At 39.7% G+C, this 19,357-nt stretch overlaps 1 protein-coding gene across 1 annotated transcript; it reads right to left on the reverse strand.

Annotated features, from left to right (window-relative positions):
* Window positions 1-1,008: 1,008 nt before the first annotated feature.
* Window positions 1,009-19,060, reverse strand: LOC111262402 (uncharacterized). Its single transcript, XM_086969091.1, has 23 exons — window positions 18,913-19,060; window positions 18,452-18,625; window positions 17,369-17,557; window positions 16,126-16,255; window positions 15,634-15,739; window positions 15,005-15,272; window positions 14,416-14,770; window positions 13,941-14,220; window positions 13,011-13,218; window positions 12,686-12,759; window positions 12,409-12,536; window positions 11,852-12,018; window positions 11,233-11,501; window positions 10,851-11,072; window positions 10,312-10,543; window positions 9,916-10,064; window positions 9,135-9,447; window positions 8,313-8,596; window positions 7,014-7,169; window positions 6,541-6,689; window positions 6,016-6,176; window positions 5,639-5,826; window positions 1,009-5,250 (listed from the first exon to the last, which is right to left on the reverse strand). Exons 1-23 carry the CDS (start codon window positions 19,058-19,060, stop codon window positions 5,011-5,013), a joined length of 4,590 nt encoding a protein of 1,529 aa, XP_086825217.1. The 3' UTR covers window positions 1,009-5,010.
* Window positions 19,061-19,357: the final 297 nt, after the last annotated feature.

Here is a 19,357-nt window from a genome sequence, read left to right on the forward strand (position 1 = left end):
TACAGTCCATATAATAGGTTCAACGATGCACGACACGTTCGCACGAGCTGGATTCAGAGAATAAAAAGTTGCCTTCAAGTAGAGTATGCCGTATTTACTTGTGCCATGCGTTTCGATACAACGCGCCCATTCGACGAGAATCGCTCGTGGCCTTATCAATCCTGCATTAAGATCGATTTGTTCCATAGTTCGAACGATGAGGTCTATATGCTCGAACAACCCCTTCGTATTAATCACTCTATCGGATAGTGTCGTGATACTTGGCAAGTGAATCAATTACGATATGATGAGCGCAGGTGTTATCAACAGCGAGTACAGAAACATTCATTTACGAACAAGTAACGTTAGCTTCTCCAATAGTTCCATCGATCAATGGTTTATGTTTTGTTTAGCGGTGGAAGAACCGATCCCAAACAACGCTTACGAATTACTCAGTTGCAATATAAGGAACACATTCGCTGATTGAAATCTGGCCTTTTTTCTTTTAGTACTTTTTAGTAGAAAACACTTTCCTAAATCATATCTTCTTCGGTACGGCGTCAACGATTTGTTATCCTAGAAGGGGTAGTTGGAGGGACTATTGTTTGACTTATCCATGTGTGGTTTAAGTGGGCCACGGTGTCACGTCGAGGCCTGAAATTGCACCAGCAACGGGTCCAAACTTTAAAGCGAAGGGGGAGAAGAAGCCTCAAAACAATATGATGGTTAGCTGATGGTCACATGTAACTGAACTTAGATTGGAAAAAATGGCACTAACTATTAATTCTGAACATATTAATTAATGAACATAACGTTCATTCAGATTTCTGTTACACACTAACTCATTAGATGTTTTAGAATTTGAAGGTTCACCTAATAAATAAGCGAAATATTAAATAAGAACTGTTGAATGGCACGCAGTTAACCAGAGGTTTTACTTTTGTCTGAAATAACTTAAATATACAAGAAGTTACGCTATTCTATGACGAATCAATCAACCTTTTACGATTGTTCTGTAAACTAAGATGATATATGATTTGCTTCTATTTTTTATTCTGCAAATACACATCTACAGGGACATTTATTTTGAAACAGAGCGGGAGGAAACAACTCAGAAAGCGTACTTTAGGGGGCTCCACACTCTGGACACTGTTTTCAATGGTTGGTATAATTTTAACCGAGAGTTGATTGTTTGTAAGAGAAGTGATTTTGCATTGTTTAAAAATATACTATTTAAATATGTATTTGTAGATCAAAAAAGAGGAATTGTTTGTTGCTTTGATTTACTTGCCTCGCTCAAATTTTTGATAAGGATGGGTTTGATCTGTCCCACATTTGAAACGAAACACAACATCCCATATGTAGTTTGGGTTAAACCTATGGTGCTTCTATGTGCCGTTGATATGCGTTTGCCCAAGTGTGTTTATCATAAATCTGCGAGCGAGAAGGGCAGTTTTCTTCTAAATGTGTCAAACGTAGAGCTATTTTACGCCTAAGATTTACCAAAATGTTCTAGACGAAAAAATTCAATGCAGTTTCTTTGCAGTTGGGGACGAAACAGGCGCAAGTGGATTCTGTAACTTATCAGAAAGAAGTCACAGCGTACCTCCGAAAATTGCGTTACCTAGGGAGATAGTACGACCGCGCACGGCTGGAGCGTCCACCTTCGTGTCACGCTGATTTCATTTATCTGTTCAATAGTCAGTTAGTTCTAATGTGGTCACTATTGGCATAGCCAGGCCTGCCATTATCTACGCCTCACATATTCAAAGTAGATTCTCAGAGTGCCATAAACATTATTGACACTCTGCGAAAGTATCACCATTGTGAACTCTTGCAAAAAAAGACATGAACTACGACAGGTGCATTCTTTTGCACGAATATCCTGAGCTACCACGTACTCGCTGCCATCTTTTAATTAAGCATCTTGAAATTAGGTTTATAGCTCCATTAGAGCTTCCAAATCGATAGAGAAAAAGTTCGAAATAAATCAAATTGTCCATTAATACTCAAGAGGAAAGTCACACAAAAATTATTGCCACAGCTCAGCAAAAGCGCTGGTCCTTTTCGCCAGGCAGAAAAACGTACACTATAGCATTTACATGATAATACCATACTTACTGCAGCAGTGATTGGAGTACAGTGCGTGTACGCATCTCTAATGTACAAGGGGGTTTATAAAAACTTGAAAACACTTTATAACTAACGTCGCTTGAATTCTCTAATGAAACTCTATTAGGATTTCAACGTTTGCTGCGGTAACTAGAATTTCAGAACGTTATGTATAAAAAAAACATTGCAGAGTATATGTGGGCATTCTGTTAAGTTGTATTATATTATTACAGTATTTTTTGTAGGGTTTTCTAGCACAGTAGCCCAATCTGCTTCAACAAAAACTTCTTTTTTTCTAGCTAATTTTTGAAATACAGTGGTAAATGTTCGCCTGCCTGTTTAAGCCTTCAATGTCCTGATGAATACCTTTGGAGGTTACAGATAGTCTTGCGAAGTTCTGGGGGGACCAGTGACTAGAAACGAAATTAGCTCATCGACTAATTCATATAGTAAACGACTAGAATTTGCCGCAGCGACAAATATTGACATTGTATTTCAACTACTATATAGTTGATACCTACTAGAATGAAGTTATTTGTGGTCTCATTGAAACACTCTCAAACGCTGGTCGATCATTTTTCGTGATTTTGTATTCAATGATATATGAACTTATGCCAACTTCATTATCTTTTATACTTCACACAATATGAGGCCAATTATTAGAATTCCAAAATACGAACCCGAAGTGCAAAAGATGACTTCGGATACCCTTATTTGGATTAATTGAAAACTTCAATAATGTGGATAATCGTACCTAGATTTCTGGTATTGTACTTTCAATTATAGTTACAGCAACTTAAGCCTACATGTCATCAGCGCCTTTGAAAGGTGCATTCGGTTATAGGTATATGTAGGGCATACATAGACAGAGGATATGGTGAGTCCTTAAATTGATTTTTTGTTATGGCTTGAAACATTTGGCGGATCACTAAGGTTTGCCAGTCAACAATATCTTCTATACATACACACCCATACAGAATATTCATTTCATATATACGCATATGATAGAATAGAGTTTCAGGAGATATGGTTGAGACTCTTTGCCTATCCTACGTAATCTTGGTTCGTTCTCTCAGTGCCGGACTGACATGTTTTTGAGCGTATTCTCATCGAAATTTAATCCCTCTGCTTATAAAATAACGCCCATCAAAGGTAGGATCTCGTAAAGTAAAGAATTGGTTTTTTCCTTCGGTCAGGACATCGGTTTTTACGATTTAACAGCTTTGTTCTTTTGCACTTAATTTCAGTTGCTAGACAGGCTATTTCGGGCGTCAGTCTACGATATTCTAGTCTACTCTAGTTCGAACTTCTATTTGCCGAGATTAGCCATGTAATAAAATCTACCTGGGCTACACTTCAGCTGGGTTGAAAATTGTGAGTATCAGCTACCTTTAGATTCTACCTGAACGTGACATTAAAGAGAAAGCAACTAGATATATAAACATGTTCATGAAAGCCATCGTTGGTCTTTGGAAATGTTTTCTGTACGTTATTTGTTGAAACCGTCAACTTTCCGTGCATTTAACGAAACGCATTCGCAAAAATTTTTCAACAAGTTGTTTTAATATATAACTTTACAGGGATTGTTCTTACAACTATTCTGTCTGGACATATTCGGGACTCCGATCGAATTCCTTGGGTATATGTCATTAACAGAAGAAACAGAGAAACTGCCTGATTATGATTCGATAATAATCTATTACAAAAAGGCCGTAGTCATTTTAATTATAAGCCCGTGAAGCTTAGAAGTTTCTCCTGCAGCGTCGATAGATTATCGAAAATAAGTGTTGCCATAAAAATGCGAGCATCAACACAGTTTGGCAATTGCTAATGGTAAGCAAGCGCTACTTCTAATTGTGCGATCTCAAGTAATTCACTAATTAAAGTGATTGATTTAAACGGAATATTAGAGAGAAAACATGGTCCGAACTAATTATATTAGTTTATCCGTAATATGCCAGTCCGTCACAGGAGTGTTCTGCATGCTATTATCTTAACCTTTCCATACTCTCGTTCCGCTAAATTTCATCTTTATCTCAACTTCATTATATATGTACACAATTTCAATGTAATGCAGGTAAGTTCCAGTAAGTACAAGTATCCCGATATCAATAAATTTAAATAAACCTCCAATATTTTTCATAAAATTATTATCGTCTTGTTTACATTGGAAAATACACTATATATATGTTTTGCTTCCTTGCTTGCAGGTAACGTTTCTCTTGGCAAGTATACATCTGAATGTCCTCTATGAAATCTGTATTAATCTATACGTTTTCAAATCATCTGGTTCACACTATTCTTCTAAAAATTCGTAGCTATCAAAAGTTGAAAGTGAATGTACCATCTTCATGACAATATTTCTTTAAAAAAAGTTTGATTCAAAGGTACTTCGAATTGCGACGTTATTCAAAACATGCCCTTGACGGAAAACGTATGCAGAGGAGGTTGTGACGCTGAATTCAGATTTCACGGAGATTTTGTTCAAGTTTCATTTCGTAGAAACCCGGTAGTATTTTATCCCTATGGAACAATCTATTTACGAGACGGTTGGTCCACTGAACTCGTACCCCCCCCCCCCCATTTTGTGAAAATGTGGTCAGCGCTAACACAGTAATATTTCCTCCTCACTATGAAAAATCATGGAATCTTCAATTGATTGATAATACTTATTAATTAAATTAACAACGTCAGTATACAATATCAAAAGTAATAAAATACATTTCACGGCGCATTGTATGATTTTGCGGTGTCTTTTTCTTAATGGCACAGTACTTTCGCATGAAACAGAGATCATTCACTGTGAGAGCCTACGTGGCCTATTGCTCTCAGGTCACAGAACATGTGATCAATGTGTTTTAGTTTGGGTATTACAATCTGTATTCATGTATATTCATGTAGCTGTTCTCCGACAATTCTTTAACTTAATGGAGCAACTGCATTGCCCTTCGCTTGACTGCCGGCAGCTGAAATCTTCGAGGCGTGATGGCCATTAGACCGAACGCTTTTCAAGGCGGCCTCCTGTTGTTTCTTGTGCATCATAAACATCATAACAGCCGCCACAATGAATACGAACATTAGGCAGGCCACGACGATTCCGGCGATCGCTGCTGTGGACAGGCCTTCTTTCTCGTTGAAGACCATGAAAGAACCCGTACCCTAATCATATAGAAAGTTACATAATAATCACAGTGGTACGGTTCGTCTTCAATGAAGCATATGTAAATCGAAACTATATATTGGCGCCGGCATAAATCTAGACCAAAAAAAAAAACAATTTCGGTATTGTTGTCAAGGTCATAGTAAAAAGCAGCGTAAATTGACAATCCACTGTTTCTTGCTCAGGGTTTTTCTAACATCTCTATAATCTAGGGTGATCGAAGCTTTACATTGCTCGGAAACTATATGTTACGCCCTATTCAAAGGTAAGTACCCATCTGAAGGAACCACGAAAACAGTGGGCTGTAATGACATCATCACTACCAATTAACAACAAATTAAATTAGCTAATTATCTAAAATGATTAATAATGAGAACTCAAACATACCTCGGTGGCACATTGTATCACATTACTGACGGTGCCAAGCAGCTTTACCATTTCTGTGTCCCATTCCTCATTCCTTTCGTGCCAGCGATAACACGAGGAGATATACCCCGCGGTCTTCGTGAAGTTCGCCGTTTGCCGAAAGTAAATGTGTATTGCATCCTTAACCCCGCTAATTTTGTGTTCTTCACCTATGCGATTAACAAATGGTTTTAATTTCCGTGGATAGCAAATGATAATGAGTCGACGAGTACCAGTTAACAAGTCCAACTGCGGTCTAAACGGGGTAAAGTACACGCAGATATCTTGGCTTGAACTGATGGAATAGTAATAACAATAATGATCATAATAGAAAGACACATGATGATAGCCTGACGTACCTGTGTCAGGCTTTCGGAAGGTAATCGATGCTACCGGCGAGATCATAGTGCCCCGGGTAGAATCAGAAAACGGGTTGTACGGGTAAATGTTAGCCACAACCACGACCGCGTTGCATATTCTGGGCTCCTTAGGCGAACTGCCACATTGCCAGTTATTGAACCTACAGCAGTGGAAGTTGTGGACATTCTGTTTGCGAAGTGACTTTTTTAAAAAGGTAAATATTGCAAGAATACTAATAGTGACGGGGATCCAATCGTGGACCGTGAACATGCTAGTAAATGCACTTGAAAACTTGGTTGTGCCTACTTAGAAGGCATTGTCATGTCTCCCGTGTGTTTCATTGTATCCGAAGATAAGATGAAGCGGAGGAGAGTTAAACGGTATGCATAATCACAATAGGGCGACCTATATAAATCTTAATAATACGATACACAATGCATGTATATTACGTATGTGTCCACCGTTATGTGCGAGAGTGACTTAGAAACGAACTACACTAGAAATAGGCAAACATTCATACTAACATGTTATTGATATTTTTTTTGAAGTGAATAACCGCGTCAGGTACGCCCTGTCTCGAGGAGTTGGTGGGCGCCGTATTGGGGAATATGATTGGCTCTCGTGTTGTAAAGCGATGCTGAATAATTGTCGTTATATCCGACACGATTCGCACCTGTATATTCGTATCAGAATCAACGAAAAATTACTACGGTGGTCTGAATAGTTTTTTGGCGTTCACGACCGCATTCGAAGTCATATTCATTACCATTACCAACACGCTACGCTAATGCGTTATCGCTGGATCATCTCAAGTTTGGAAAATAACAGCACTGAAATACCACGGGAAGTTAAATCTAGCTAAAGTGAATATACCACTAGCACACTGATACATAACTTACAGCGGATGTAACTTCGCTCTATGGGTGCTCCTATACTGTCTGAATGCTATTACGATATAGTGCTGCCCACAGTGGGCATTGAGTCTGTTTATACTTACGGATTGACCCTTAGGCAGTCGAGAGGCGATTACAGTTTCGATAATTTTCTGGGCGTATTCGACGTTCCGCTTTATTTGGGGATCATGCTTCTGTTGCTGGCCACAACGCCTAACGGCTTTATAAGCTTCCTCCATTGCTATTAAAGTTACCTCAATCTGCAGTTAAAATTAACATGACAATTTACAATTGTTGTTTACACATCTCGGTATCTGCGATTGTCTAAATAATTCGATACCTCACCCTTAAAAACGTATCGACGGTTCCGCTAGTTAGATGGATTTAAAGTCACATGTGTGGCGTCACATAAGGGCCACTGTTGGTGTCTTTTGAAAACAGTGACAAATATGCTAAAGTTGTTGAAACGCTTTTGTTCAGACTTTAGATAGAACATTTTGAACATTGAAGATTCGCTATCATTCACAATTCATAAAATAAGTTCTCCTGTTTATGGTTAAGATTCACTATCTGGAGAAATGGTCCAAGGGTTTGGTCTATTTCTTCCTGTGTCTTTTTAATGTGGTAGGTATTTCTCGTAATGGTTTTCGTCAAATACGAAAAATTGAAGTTGATGAAATTATTGTAGAAATTGAGACTAGACATCCATCACCAAACAGCTTGAAACGATTTGAAAAACGCTAGTCGATGCTTGGGCACAAGTTAACACAAAGAAACTTACTCGACCGTATTTTCATGTGTGCAACTCTATAGAAGTATAACTCAATCGAGCCATTTCTGTATTTGTGGTATGATGTCAAAGTTATGAGTTTGGTAGGGCTCGAAAGAGAAATCGTGCATTATAAGTTGCTATCGCTTCGCAAGAGAATCGATTCAAAGCCCGTACTACAAAACTACAATTAGTGAACGGAAGAGGCGTCATCTCCTACTATGGCAATGCCAGATCACATATACCTCTTAGCTAAAAACTAGAAATATTTAAATGAGAAGTTTCAGTGGATCCGCTGATTTTACACAATCAGCTTTTCAATTTTTTTTCATGGTTTTTTTTCAAACAATCAATTTTTTTTTGGTTTCTGCAGAAGTTTTCTTGATGGCATTCATAAAGTTTCAATAGGAGGTGTGAAAAGACTACCTCTCACAATTGTTCGGTCGGAGACCAAAGAAGTTCTATAATAGGATCATAGTGTTATGAGAGAACTGGTGGAAGGTCATCGATTAAGATAGCGCCATACTAATTTAGTAATATTGTTCTAGAACATTGAATAGACTAGCTTCAATATAGGTTTAAAAAGCGCCAATACACTTCTAACTAGCCTATATATATATATATATAAACTTACTTTGTTATAAAGAACCTGATCAGTTATTGCGCCAGTGGCTTCGATAGCTCCTGCCTTTTGGTCGACATTCCCCCCGCGCATGACTAGTTTCATGCATTCATACATAAGATTAATCTCTCCAGGTGAGAGATCCTTTTTTGACGTGCTTACAAATACCGACGTCAGGAGTTGTTCGTTGCTTTCAAAGATCTCTCTTTTCTCCGCCGGAGTTAACGTTGATTCGTTAAGATGATCCCTACCTAGGGATATCGAAACAAGAATTGCAGCTGCTTCAAGGTGACGTTCTGGAAAAATATATGAAGTCGACGATCAGCTATTGTACTTCATGTACGTCGTAGCAAACGTCTCTTAGTACCGCCAGTAACGATTCTCATCGACAAACCAAATGTAGGTATATTAGACACGGATACAGGGGCTATATGTACTTATTGCGCAAATGCCGTTGGATAAGGTACGCTTGAGTTGATGATCTGACGAAAGTGGAATATCGTATCGTGTGCTTGTGTCTAAGTACATTTTTGTCTCATTTTTTTGATTCTCATTTAGCTAGAGGACACTTTTCCCTAGATTCAAAATATATGGCTGCAACGAATATAAACGAAAATTTTTAGCGAATCATGCTCGGATGGACCCGTGGAGAGGAACGTCCTACAAATAGAGTTTGAGAGAGAATTGATAGTCTGGATCAATTAGTTTGATTGCAGGTACTGTTATGATAAGATAGCAAAAAAAATCGATTCCAGCTACCATTTATATACCTCATTAGTACGTAACATGATAAAAATGTACAGAATGGCTCAAATAAGCCCCAGAGTTAATTACCTGCAGCAACGAGCCGATGTATGTTGGCGAACATCTCTTGATTACTGTATGTTTCATTATAGCTTTCCACTGTGGGAACAGATTTGTTGTAAAAATAGGAGCACTGCTCAAACCGATCACAAACGGCCACAGCCAAAGTGGTCTGATTCTGAATAGGCAATGGAACGTAAAATGGAATTAGTGGTGAATGCTGAACGGTCGATACAGGTATCCAACTATTGTTCTCTCGTTGAACGAATAATTGATAAGTGAGTGGATGAATAGCGAGAGGAATTGAACACCCTAAAACGTGAGCCTCGGAACGGTTGTACGCCTGAAATAGATGTGATAGAAATTACAGGAAACGATACAAATTGATGCGAGTCTACGTCGTCACCAGGCGTTACTTGAATAATTCATAATTTAATGCGCGGTACCACATATGCTATCGATATTCCTTGTATTCGATTTCGAACGGTACGCGATCAAAACGACCGATTTAAAAAAAAGTTTTATACTCCTTTTTATATGTAACTGTAGGTTTTTTCTATGGCATAAAGTCCTATGACCATATGATTATGTTAAAATATGAGAAATTAAATAAAAAAAAAAGGACAGGTAAAACGGTCAAATTAACCGCTAGCGATAGGTTTAGTGAGAATATATTTGAGCGCCTTACTATGATTCATCTGCAATACCACCGCACATGTATTAAGTAAAGAAGACTTCCCGCAGGGACCAGAGATTACTACCTGAACCTATCAGCACTAATGTTTATTGTGTACGCGGTTATTCTTCTTACCTCTAAAACCTCCTCGAACAGAGGCAGGGTCAATCTGCACAGGGAAACACCTGGTTTAGCGAAGAGGCTGATCCGCAAGTGCGTACAATGTTGAGCCCCTTCACAAATACGCATTTTGATTCGGTATTGTCCATGGGCAATTGTTGACCCTGCGGTAGAGGAAGATGCGGAATTAACCTGTAGTAAGTTCGCTTGTTTTACATGCAAAAATCCACTTTTTCCTTTTGATGCGTCAAAAAGAAGGCGGGAAGATATCTACACTTGGATCCACACTAACTCTAGAATAAGCAATGAACCAAGACAAATCAAATGACATGAGGAAAGAAGCAAGTGTTTGTCGAAGCTCTTATACATATATATATATATATATATAGGCTCGAGTATTTTCGTTGATACCTTCAGGCAGCGAAAGGAACGAATCACCCTCGTGACCCGATCGAAACCCGATCGCTCCATGACTGGTCGGAAATCCGTCGACGTCCCAATGTGTTTGCACTCGATTGATATGCACGAAGCGAAATTTGACGTGCAGCACGACAGGTTGTCCGGCGGGGATGACAAACGCTCCATTGGCTTTATCGATTTCGTATACAGGACTATCGCGAACGCGTACCTCATGTAACCATGCCTTAACTCATGCCCAACAAAACGTTAAAAAAACCTTTTCTGTTATAAAAGTGATGAACGGAGCAAAACAACGGAACGAGACATCTGCGAACAATTTGTGTATCTCTAAGTTGCACATAAGGCAAAAGAGACATCTTAGGGTAATATGTGTTGATGGACCTGCATCGAGTGATTCCTGTGGTGGGATGGATTATTTATTTAGGGTGGTGGTATTATTTCGATAGCGTTAGCAATATTGTATTTATAATTTAATTTTGTACAGCGTTCGCTCTGCATACATAGACGACTTGTGGAAAAAAAATTCATACCATTGGAGCGATATGGTCGAGTGTGTTGACAATTACGAAAGCCGTTGACGGTTCTGTGGCGCTTCCATTGTCTGCTCGGTAAAGGGTAACGGAAAAATTCAGGGTTTGGTGAGGCTGAAGTCCTTCGGTACTGATGTTCAGCACGGGCCCATTGTGAATTGTTGGATCAACAAGCAACTCTGAAGTTGCCCGAGGACCGAAGTCGTAACACGGCTGTTGCTTCTGTTTCAAAAATATTGAGTCTTTTAACAATTATCTCATAGAATGGCAAGGAACCGAACAGCATGTTTGTTCTATGAGGTTTTATGTTTACGAAAAAAAAATGCTCTTTTTGTCTACCGTGTTGTCTGTCAACAAAAGAATAGCTTCGTGCAATACCAACATCATCGATACAGCTCCAAAGATAGGAGACTGGTATCGTGGGGTGACTCGACGGCGATGCGTCCACGATCAACGAGTAGTGATTCGATGCCGTTCCGTCGCCGACTTCACGTTGCGGAGTTCCCCGCAGTACCGCCTGGAGCTTTGCAGGCGCTACTTTTATTGATACACTCGACTCGGAATGAAACTCCAGCTGGTGAATGGTTTCCGCTCCATTATCACGAATCTCGTACATGTACGCGCGTATTGTGAAGGTTACGTTTGCGTTCGCTAGAAAAACAGGGCCGATAGCCGAACTTAGAATTCGTTAGAGAATTAACGTAACTGATGTTTACCTATCAATGTCAATTAAGGGGTGCGCACAAAGGCGCCAGTTAAGGCTGACATTCGATAAATCATTCAGTATACCATTGAAAACGAGGAAACACGTAGCTGTTCTAGAAAAAAAATCGTCCTACATACAGAAACATTCAACTCATTTGCATTGTGAGACGATAAAATAGAGGAGGCATTAGAGCTATCGCGTTAGTTCTCTCGGCGCATTTTCTCAAAAACGTATACATGGTATCATAGGAAATAAAATGACCTAGGGTAATAAGTATGACAATCTTACTACATACGTGGTAGTGCGTATGGCTGTACGCGATAGACTGTACCGCTGTCGAGACTACAAGGGTCCAATTTGACGTCCGGCCTATCAACTCGCCAGGAGTATTTGATTTCATGGAACGTATCATTTGGGCAGCGCTCCGTATCAGGGATGATTGTCTCGACATAAATGATGATACTGGAAGTACACAAGATCCCGATGACATGTGTTATATTAAAAAAAAAAAAAAAGCCCATCGTTCTACTAGCGTTCCTACATCTTACCTATTCACTGGTAGCTAACACTGGATGTTGAGATTGTAACATTGATTGCGCATAATTGAACAGATGATCCAACTGAATTTGTGATAATAACGGGCTTCGCCTTCTCACGTGCATGACGCACTATTCGTAGTGTTTTCAATGCCTTGCCGGTCCTTGTAGTGAAGTTCGATCTTTAAACTAACTAGCAAACTCAAATGTCTCATCTCTTATAAAATATATATATATATATAGTCATGCAATTTGTATGAAACACAGTTACATGATTAATTCTGAGTAAGTAAATGAAATAAACGCTTTTTCTTACTCGGACTGCGAGACGGTCACGGGTTCGAGCTGAAGCATTGTCGTACTATAAAGAAGTACCATCGGGCCTGGATTCTCATGCCGAATTAGCTGGTGGCTTGCTTCCCCCGCATTTTTCCCTTGTCCGACCTAGACAACCGGTGCCGGCCAAAGCAACTTAATTAGTCAGTTTCACTCGGGACCGAATCAACGAAACCTTGAATCCTATTTCAGTTCGGATGCCATAAAGTCTCTAATAATTTTATTGAGAGAGGTATACATGGATTGCGTGGTGCTACCTTGAGTGTAAATGTGTACCGGACGCCATAATCGAAAAGTTCCGAAGCAAGATTCAACGTGGATCCGCTTGTGCCTAGGGAAATATCGATCGAATGACCATAAAAAAGCAAAGGCCACATGTAACATTCAGGTAGAGCTTTCACTAGTCATCTCCAAGGAAAGGATTTCACTTCTAAACTAACGTCAAGCTACTTAGTAGTAGGCAATACGCGTTTCGCACACTTGTTTCGATAGGTTAACGTACGTCCGAAAAAACTATGAAAACGTTTATTTAGTCATAATGACTTTATGAACTAACGGTGATACAACAAACGGTATACTCACGTTTGATCTCCATGCCTAAGGGATCCTTATCACTAATCTTTATGCTGTCGTTTCGTTGAACGGCCCATTGGAAAACTTCGGGTACGCCGTTAGACCATGAATAGTGTGCGAACAGTTCGAAGTCACCACAATACGGAATAACGTTCGGGCCGGTAATAGCCACATATATCGGCGCATCTTTGACTTCTTGTACCTTGGCGTCCGTTTTCTGAGACGATAACGTAATACAGCACGTTTAGGTAAACATTGTCCGGAATACGGAAACAGATGTACGTCATTAGTCAATATATTTATTTGGAGGGCCGCTAGTTGCATGATAAGAGAAGGTCATTTTTTATACTTTGAAAAATGGCTGAATAAGAAAAAGCTTTCTTCAAACAAAGTTCGAACAAAATCCTAATGTTTCTCTGACAAGGGAGGTTTTTTTGGTGAAGACAACATATAGATACATAATTTCAGAGCTTTGTGCTTTTTGCTACAGCGCTTCAGATAGTCGTAGCGGTAAAAAACCTTGTCACTCAATTTTTGGTTGGTTAGTTTATTGTAGGCATATTGAGGTGCTCACCGCGTTATGAACACTTATAGCAGATATTATTAGCTACTATTCGAAATAGAGCGAGGTGTCTAGGAAAGCTGCCATACAGTTTTAGGAATACACGCGTACATATTATGCGTATGCTCATGTGATTCATGTGTTTTACAGTACATACCAGTTCATCGCCTACATCAAGGATGAACTTTTGTCCATCTTCTGTGAAATTGCTTGATCGGAACTGAAGCTTCATAGAGTCTGTTAACAAAATGTAGTAATACTTATATTAATACAAAGATGGTCCACTTACGAAGGCAGGAAATCAACACTAGTGATTATGAAGGCAGCATCAACACCAACGACGACGACGACGACGACGACGACAACACTTAAACTACAGAGCTAGATGTGCAATGATGGAAAGTAAGTATATATAGATATATGAATTTTTTTGGATGTATAGAAAAATCAGTATATTTGCTTTTCTCCCGTTTTGGTAGGAATACGATAAGCTGATGTTTCGTCGCCCAGCGGCATAGAAGATAGTCAGCGCCACCGAGAGCCATGACTGTGTCGTCCGTTAGCATGTCTTCGCACGTTTGCAACGAAGAGATATTGACATCTCGATCAAAGACGATAATTACAGCGCCTCCTGAACACGTAATACAGAAGATGTAACGTTGTCATGTCCACAGGGCTCGTTAGAATTATCAACAAAAACACCATCTAGCCGAGTTAGGCTTGTTCAAACCAGTATTATAAGCCAGTTGTATGATATTTCTCTATGATGCATCGTATAACACTTAGAGAAAACGTGTGGATGTCTTGAAGAAATGCTTCTCGCTGTATTCATAAAGTAATTGTTCTTATATTAATAGTTTCGACATACCGTCTGAATGTATATAGGATTCCTTAATTTGGGGTCTCGTCGCATAAAATAAAAAGCTGAAGTTCACACTTGTGGGATTAAGTCCATCTAGAGTAGGAAAGATAATATACTCTTGGCTTTGTGCAGGAAGCGGAATCTCGCATTCGTTTTGAAGAGTGGCGATGCCTGAAGGGTAAACAGGTAAAATTTTCTGCTTCGGCGTATCGATGCTCATGACGCGGCAGTATAGCGGGAACTTCGGAACATTTCCACCCGAAAATTTTATACGAATCGTTGTTGCATTCTTATTTTCGACGCTGCGATAGGGTGCGCGGCTCGGTTCCATCTTGGCGTAACCAACTACAAAACAAGGACAAAACGAAAATTTATCGTCGGGGTTTCTTCAGAAACACGGGTTATATATTACCGATTTCGTTTAATAGATTGTATTTGCTATCTTTAGAAGCTTACAATGAATCATTTGTGTCTTATGCAATAGATGGGTTCTACCTATAGAGTAAAAAAATATTGTGCACATATTTTATAGAAAACACACTCCTATGCTATAATTCAAATTGATAACCGTCCACTAACTGCTGGCGTCGAAGACGTGCAGCGTGAGATTTCGACGTTCCTCCTTGCCAAGGCGCGAAAGCCGTGGATTAACGAAGTAGTTCCCTTCGGGAAGACCTTTTGGCACACGGCACACAAACGAGACTTTTCCGTTTGAGGGTGTCAGGAATCCATTTCCAATTCCAGGGGATGGCGGACCCACAATTTGGGCTTCGGGATCGGTTGCGTTCCGGAATACGCACACGATCTCAGACGGGGCCTCACCACTGAACGCGCCGTAAAGCGTCATCTATTACAAAAAAAGCGCCTCGATATCAGTGTTTTATAGCTTTGTTCCATCTCGATTCGAGGCAAACAACTTAATCATAGTTTTAGTCAGTAGTACTGCCTCAGTTCAGCATCGCAGAAAGAAATTGGCTCATGACAGCGCTCAACAAACCGCAGGCTTACGCCCGGTTTCGAACCCAAACTACCTATCATGACCCTAAATTTGGCAGACAAACACTGTAGCACTGGGCCAGCACAAGGATTTTGCATCGATCTCTAAAGCATATATGATTGTTGGCTTTTTCTGGCTAGCCCTAACTTAATCCGCAATACCTATTACGTAGAAACGTATAGAGAAAATAGAGATGTTTATAAATACGTACCTCGAAACTTTTGTTAGCCGGTGCGCAAGTCGGTTTAATTTCAGTAAGCTTCAAACACGAGCCGGCTTTGCCCCCGCAGACGCCACAGATATCCTTCGTTTGACCGCTGAAATGTCATTGGATGGCGAGACCATTGTTATTCTTCGATATTTTTATTCAAATAATGAAATTAGTAGATTACTTAGTGATTGATTAGTAGAGTTACTTTTCATTTTTACATTAAGAAACTTTGTAAACAAGAGAACTGCACTCTACGAAGCGAATTTGTGCTCCATAAGATTAAATGTATCGCTGAAAAAAGTGTGTGTGAACTAAGTAAAGTTGAACTTAGAATTTCTCAGTTTATAATAATTCAAGACACGCGACATTTTATGATGTAAAAAGCTATTTCTGACTTCGAATTTGCGTGACAGATTCAATGCCGTTTCGCTAAGCGGTGTCCTAGTTTCGTAGGTACAAGGGTACATCGGTCCTGGAAGTATGTTTTCTTACTTGTCGCATTCACACGGTGCCTTGGCCGTCCTGCAATTCCCGCAACCGTCAAGAAAATCTGCTTTTTTATTAGAAGATGTACCACCAATACATTGACCGCATTTTTGTTTCGCCATTTTATCTTGTTCAGCTGCAATCGGAATGGTTATTTGAAAATAGACAACCTTTAATAATGATATTTGCCTAACCGTTGGCCATGTAAATTTTAGAATTAGCATACGATCATATAGCAATATAATCTAGTTAGGTAGTATATTTTTTCTCTAATTATACACCCAATTATAACTGTACAAATCGTCACCTTGGTGTTTTCACGCAAAATTGCAGCCGTTTAGTCCTGAAATGATATACTACTCGTTCGGCGTCAGTTCTTCTAACGAAAACAGTTATATAAATTATTCATAAAGTATAATATCATATTGTTATCAAAAACTTAAGACTTCATTGATAAAATATGCGCAAAAACATGGCTAAGAAATTTTAGAGTTTACAGACATTGTAAGTGAACAGCCCATTCAACACTACAGTTCTGCACCATAAGCAACGATGGCATCCATGTTAGGTTTCGGGCATCAGTTTATTGCAATTTGTTGTGCTGGGTTTAGGATTTAGGTCCGTATTTCTGCGCTTAACTTTGAGCTCAGATCGGGAGGAGGTGGAGGATATCTTGTTAATCAATTAGACCTAACAAAACAAGAACTTCTCATTCATTGATTAGTAGGCACCAATGGCAATAGCTGGGCATGACTGCTAATTGACCTTGGCCGTTGGTGAGAACCAGCTTTGATGTCGATATACGCACGCGCGATTTCTTCGGCGGCAGGTTCGTAAGCGGGCTGCCGTCCGTACAGTCGTGCACGACAGTTTCGTCATTATACGTATCAGGATAAAATATCCAGCCGAAGTTTTGCGATTTCGAAGTATGTAGACGTTATTGAAGCAGTGGTGTATATCGAACTTTTCGATAAAAATGTAAATAATTTTAGCTGCAAAGTCGATAGCGGTACAGAAGTAACTAGAAAATTTAGCGGAAAAAAATATTCGAATAATCGTAAAAAGCTGTCAGAGTTTCTTGAATACAGCGTGAATTGCCTAAGCCGTAAGCTCGGACCAGGGCAAATCTTCGTATAACATCGTTAGAGGAATAGAGACGAAAAACGAACTGTAAAATTGTTATCAAAGTCTGAGTTACACATCAGCTTAAGAATTAATTACTATTAGACTTGCTTTGTCTGTTACGTACAAGGTAGATAACACGTCCCAGTGCAATCTTTGTAGATAGAGTCCTTTGCGTTGCCACCCCGAAGGCAAATCCCGCATGAGTCATTGACGTAAGGTGACGGTGCGGCCTTAGGCCCCGTGTCGATGCAGCGACCCATGCAATCTCGAAACGCGGACTGAGTGTCGACTGTGCGCGGTTCCGCATCCTCAACTGTTGATGAACGCATTTCACACCTGTTTTAGTTCATTTAATTCGCAAATAGCTCGAATCGCTGCACGATATCCTGTGCTAAAATAGATACTGTTGCAGGAAGAGTTACCAGTGAGCGAGACTTCGTAAATAAGCAAATACGGCCCTTTGAACCTACTCGTGATGCATTGAGACGCGTCCATAGGGAACCAGTCACGTATGGTACATGGTGAATAATTGATGATTCAAGCTACTACTGTCACCCTGATCTATTAGAATTTCGGTGTGACGAAACAGCAGGTAACAATCTCAGAGTCGTGGAGACGCTCTCCATGCTTCCGAAATTAACAGCCTAGTTGGCGCACGTTACGTTCCTTCAGTGTCTAGCTAGCCTACTACAGAAGCGACAAAGCGCGGGAACACCGGTACAATTCACATGATTTGTGCTGCCTAACTGTCCGAACTTCGAAACAGGAAATTAACAGGGAAAACAAGTCTAAAACCAACCTGTACCGTATTATATTTAGTAATCTGAATATACCAGACATAAAAAAAAAACTTGTTTCCTACTCAAAAAGGAATTTTACAGATAGAAAATAGAGAGAAAATAATTCATACCCTCGATATGTACGGCTTCTGGTTTTTACATCCTAAAATAAATACACCCTACAAAAATAGTGGTTAAAAAACTTGACTTTAGAGAAGCACTAGTATAAAGATATTTTTTGCTTTAACCCTAAAGATTTATCAGATGAAATGCCGGACAACTTTTGTTGGCACCGTTAGTTGGCACGATCTTCTTCTCTAAACCCTATCGTTTTTCAAATAAATTGAAGAAAAAGTGAGTTACCACGCTGTGCACGGTACGCTCTTGGTAACAAGTGTGGTATCTATATATACATCAAGTCGATCTACCAATGCATTCTGAGGAGCACGGATCGAGGTAAGCAGATCCGCCGCAAACTCCCATACAGTCGCGTGTTGCTTGACCTCCACATAAACCTTTACAATCTTTGCCGAAATCTTCGTCCAGCCCGGTCGAGCCCCGGACGCAGTACCCGCATTTATTCAGATACGAACCAGGAAAACCTAGGTATTCACAATCTGACATATAAAAGAGCAATTATTTGCGTATTTCTAGCTGATCTTGAAATCACATCAGCTGTATACCTATCGAATAGATAGCTTACATCAGTTAAAAGAGGCCACATCTGTATCAACTTGCATTTAGTAACGCAATACGTGAACTTAGTTTCGTGATTTAAGAAGAAAACTAAACATAGCTCAACTCATATGAACTTAATTGCTTCAACGAAACACCCATTTCATGTAACTTTAATGACACATTTAACAAACTGTAATAAACATAGCTCAACCTATCGTAGCCGCTGCATAATCTTGACATTGTTGTCCGCCACTAGAATGTAGTGTGGCAGTTAACACGGACAGGGCGAAAGCGGCCCTTAGGGCGTCGCAAAACGACAGCGACAGAAAGCGCCGATGATATGACGTGCAGGGAGCCATCTTGAGGACTCACTGACCAACTGGAAGAACGTTAGAAAACGACATAGGACAGTGAAGAGAGCATTTCATTTTCGGAAGTCTTCAATTTCACCTGGAAAATAATAGCATACGACATAAACGGATTTAGAAGCGAATGAGTTGTATTTAGATAACGTCTATGCATTTTGCTTTGTTCTGTACGACGTACGCGGTTTATATTGTTCCCTCACCATTACTCAGCAGGGATATAATGAGTTGGAGATAACTGACTAATATAAACTTTAGAGGACAACTTGTTTTTGTATGATTTATGAAACG

Source organism: Varroa jacobsoni, unplaced genomic scaffold (assembly GCF_002532875.2).
Source record: "Varroa jacobsoni isolate VJ856 unplaced genomic scaffold, vjacob_1.0 scaffold_657, whole genome shotgun sequence".
Taxonomy (NCBI): domain Eukaryota; kingdom Metazoa; phylum Arthropoda; class Arachnida; order Mesostigmata; family Varroidae; genus Varroa; species Varroa jacobsoni.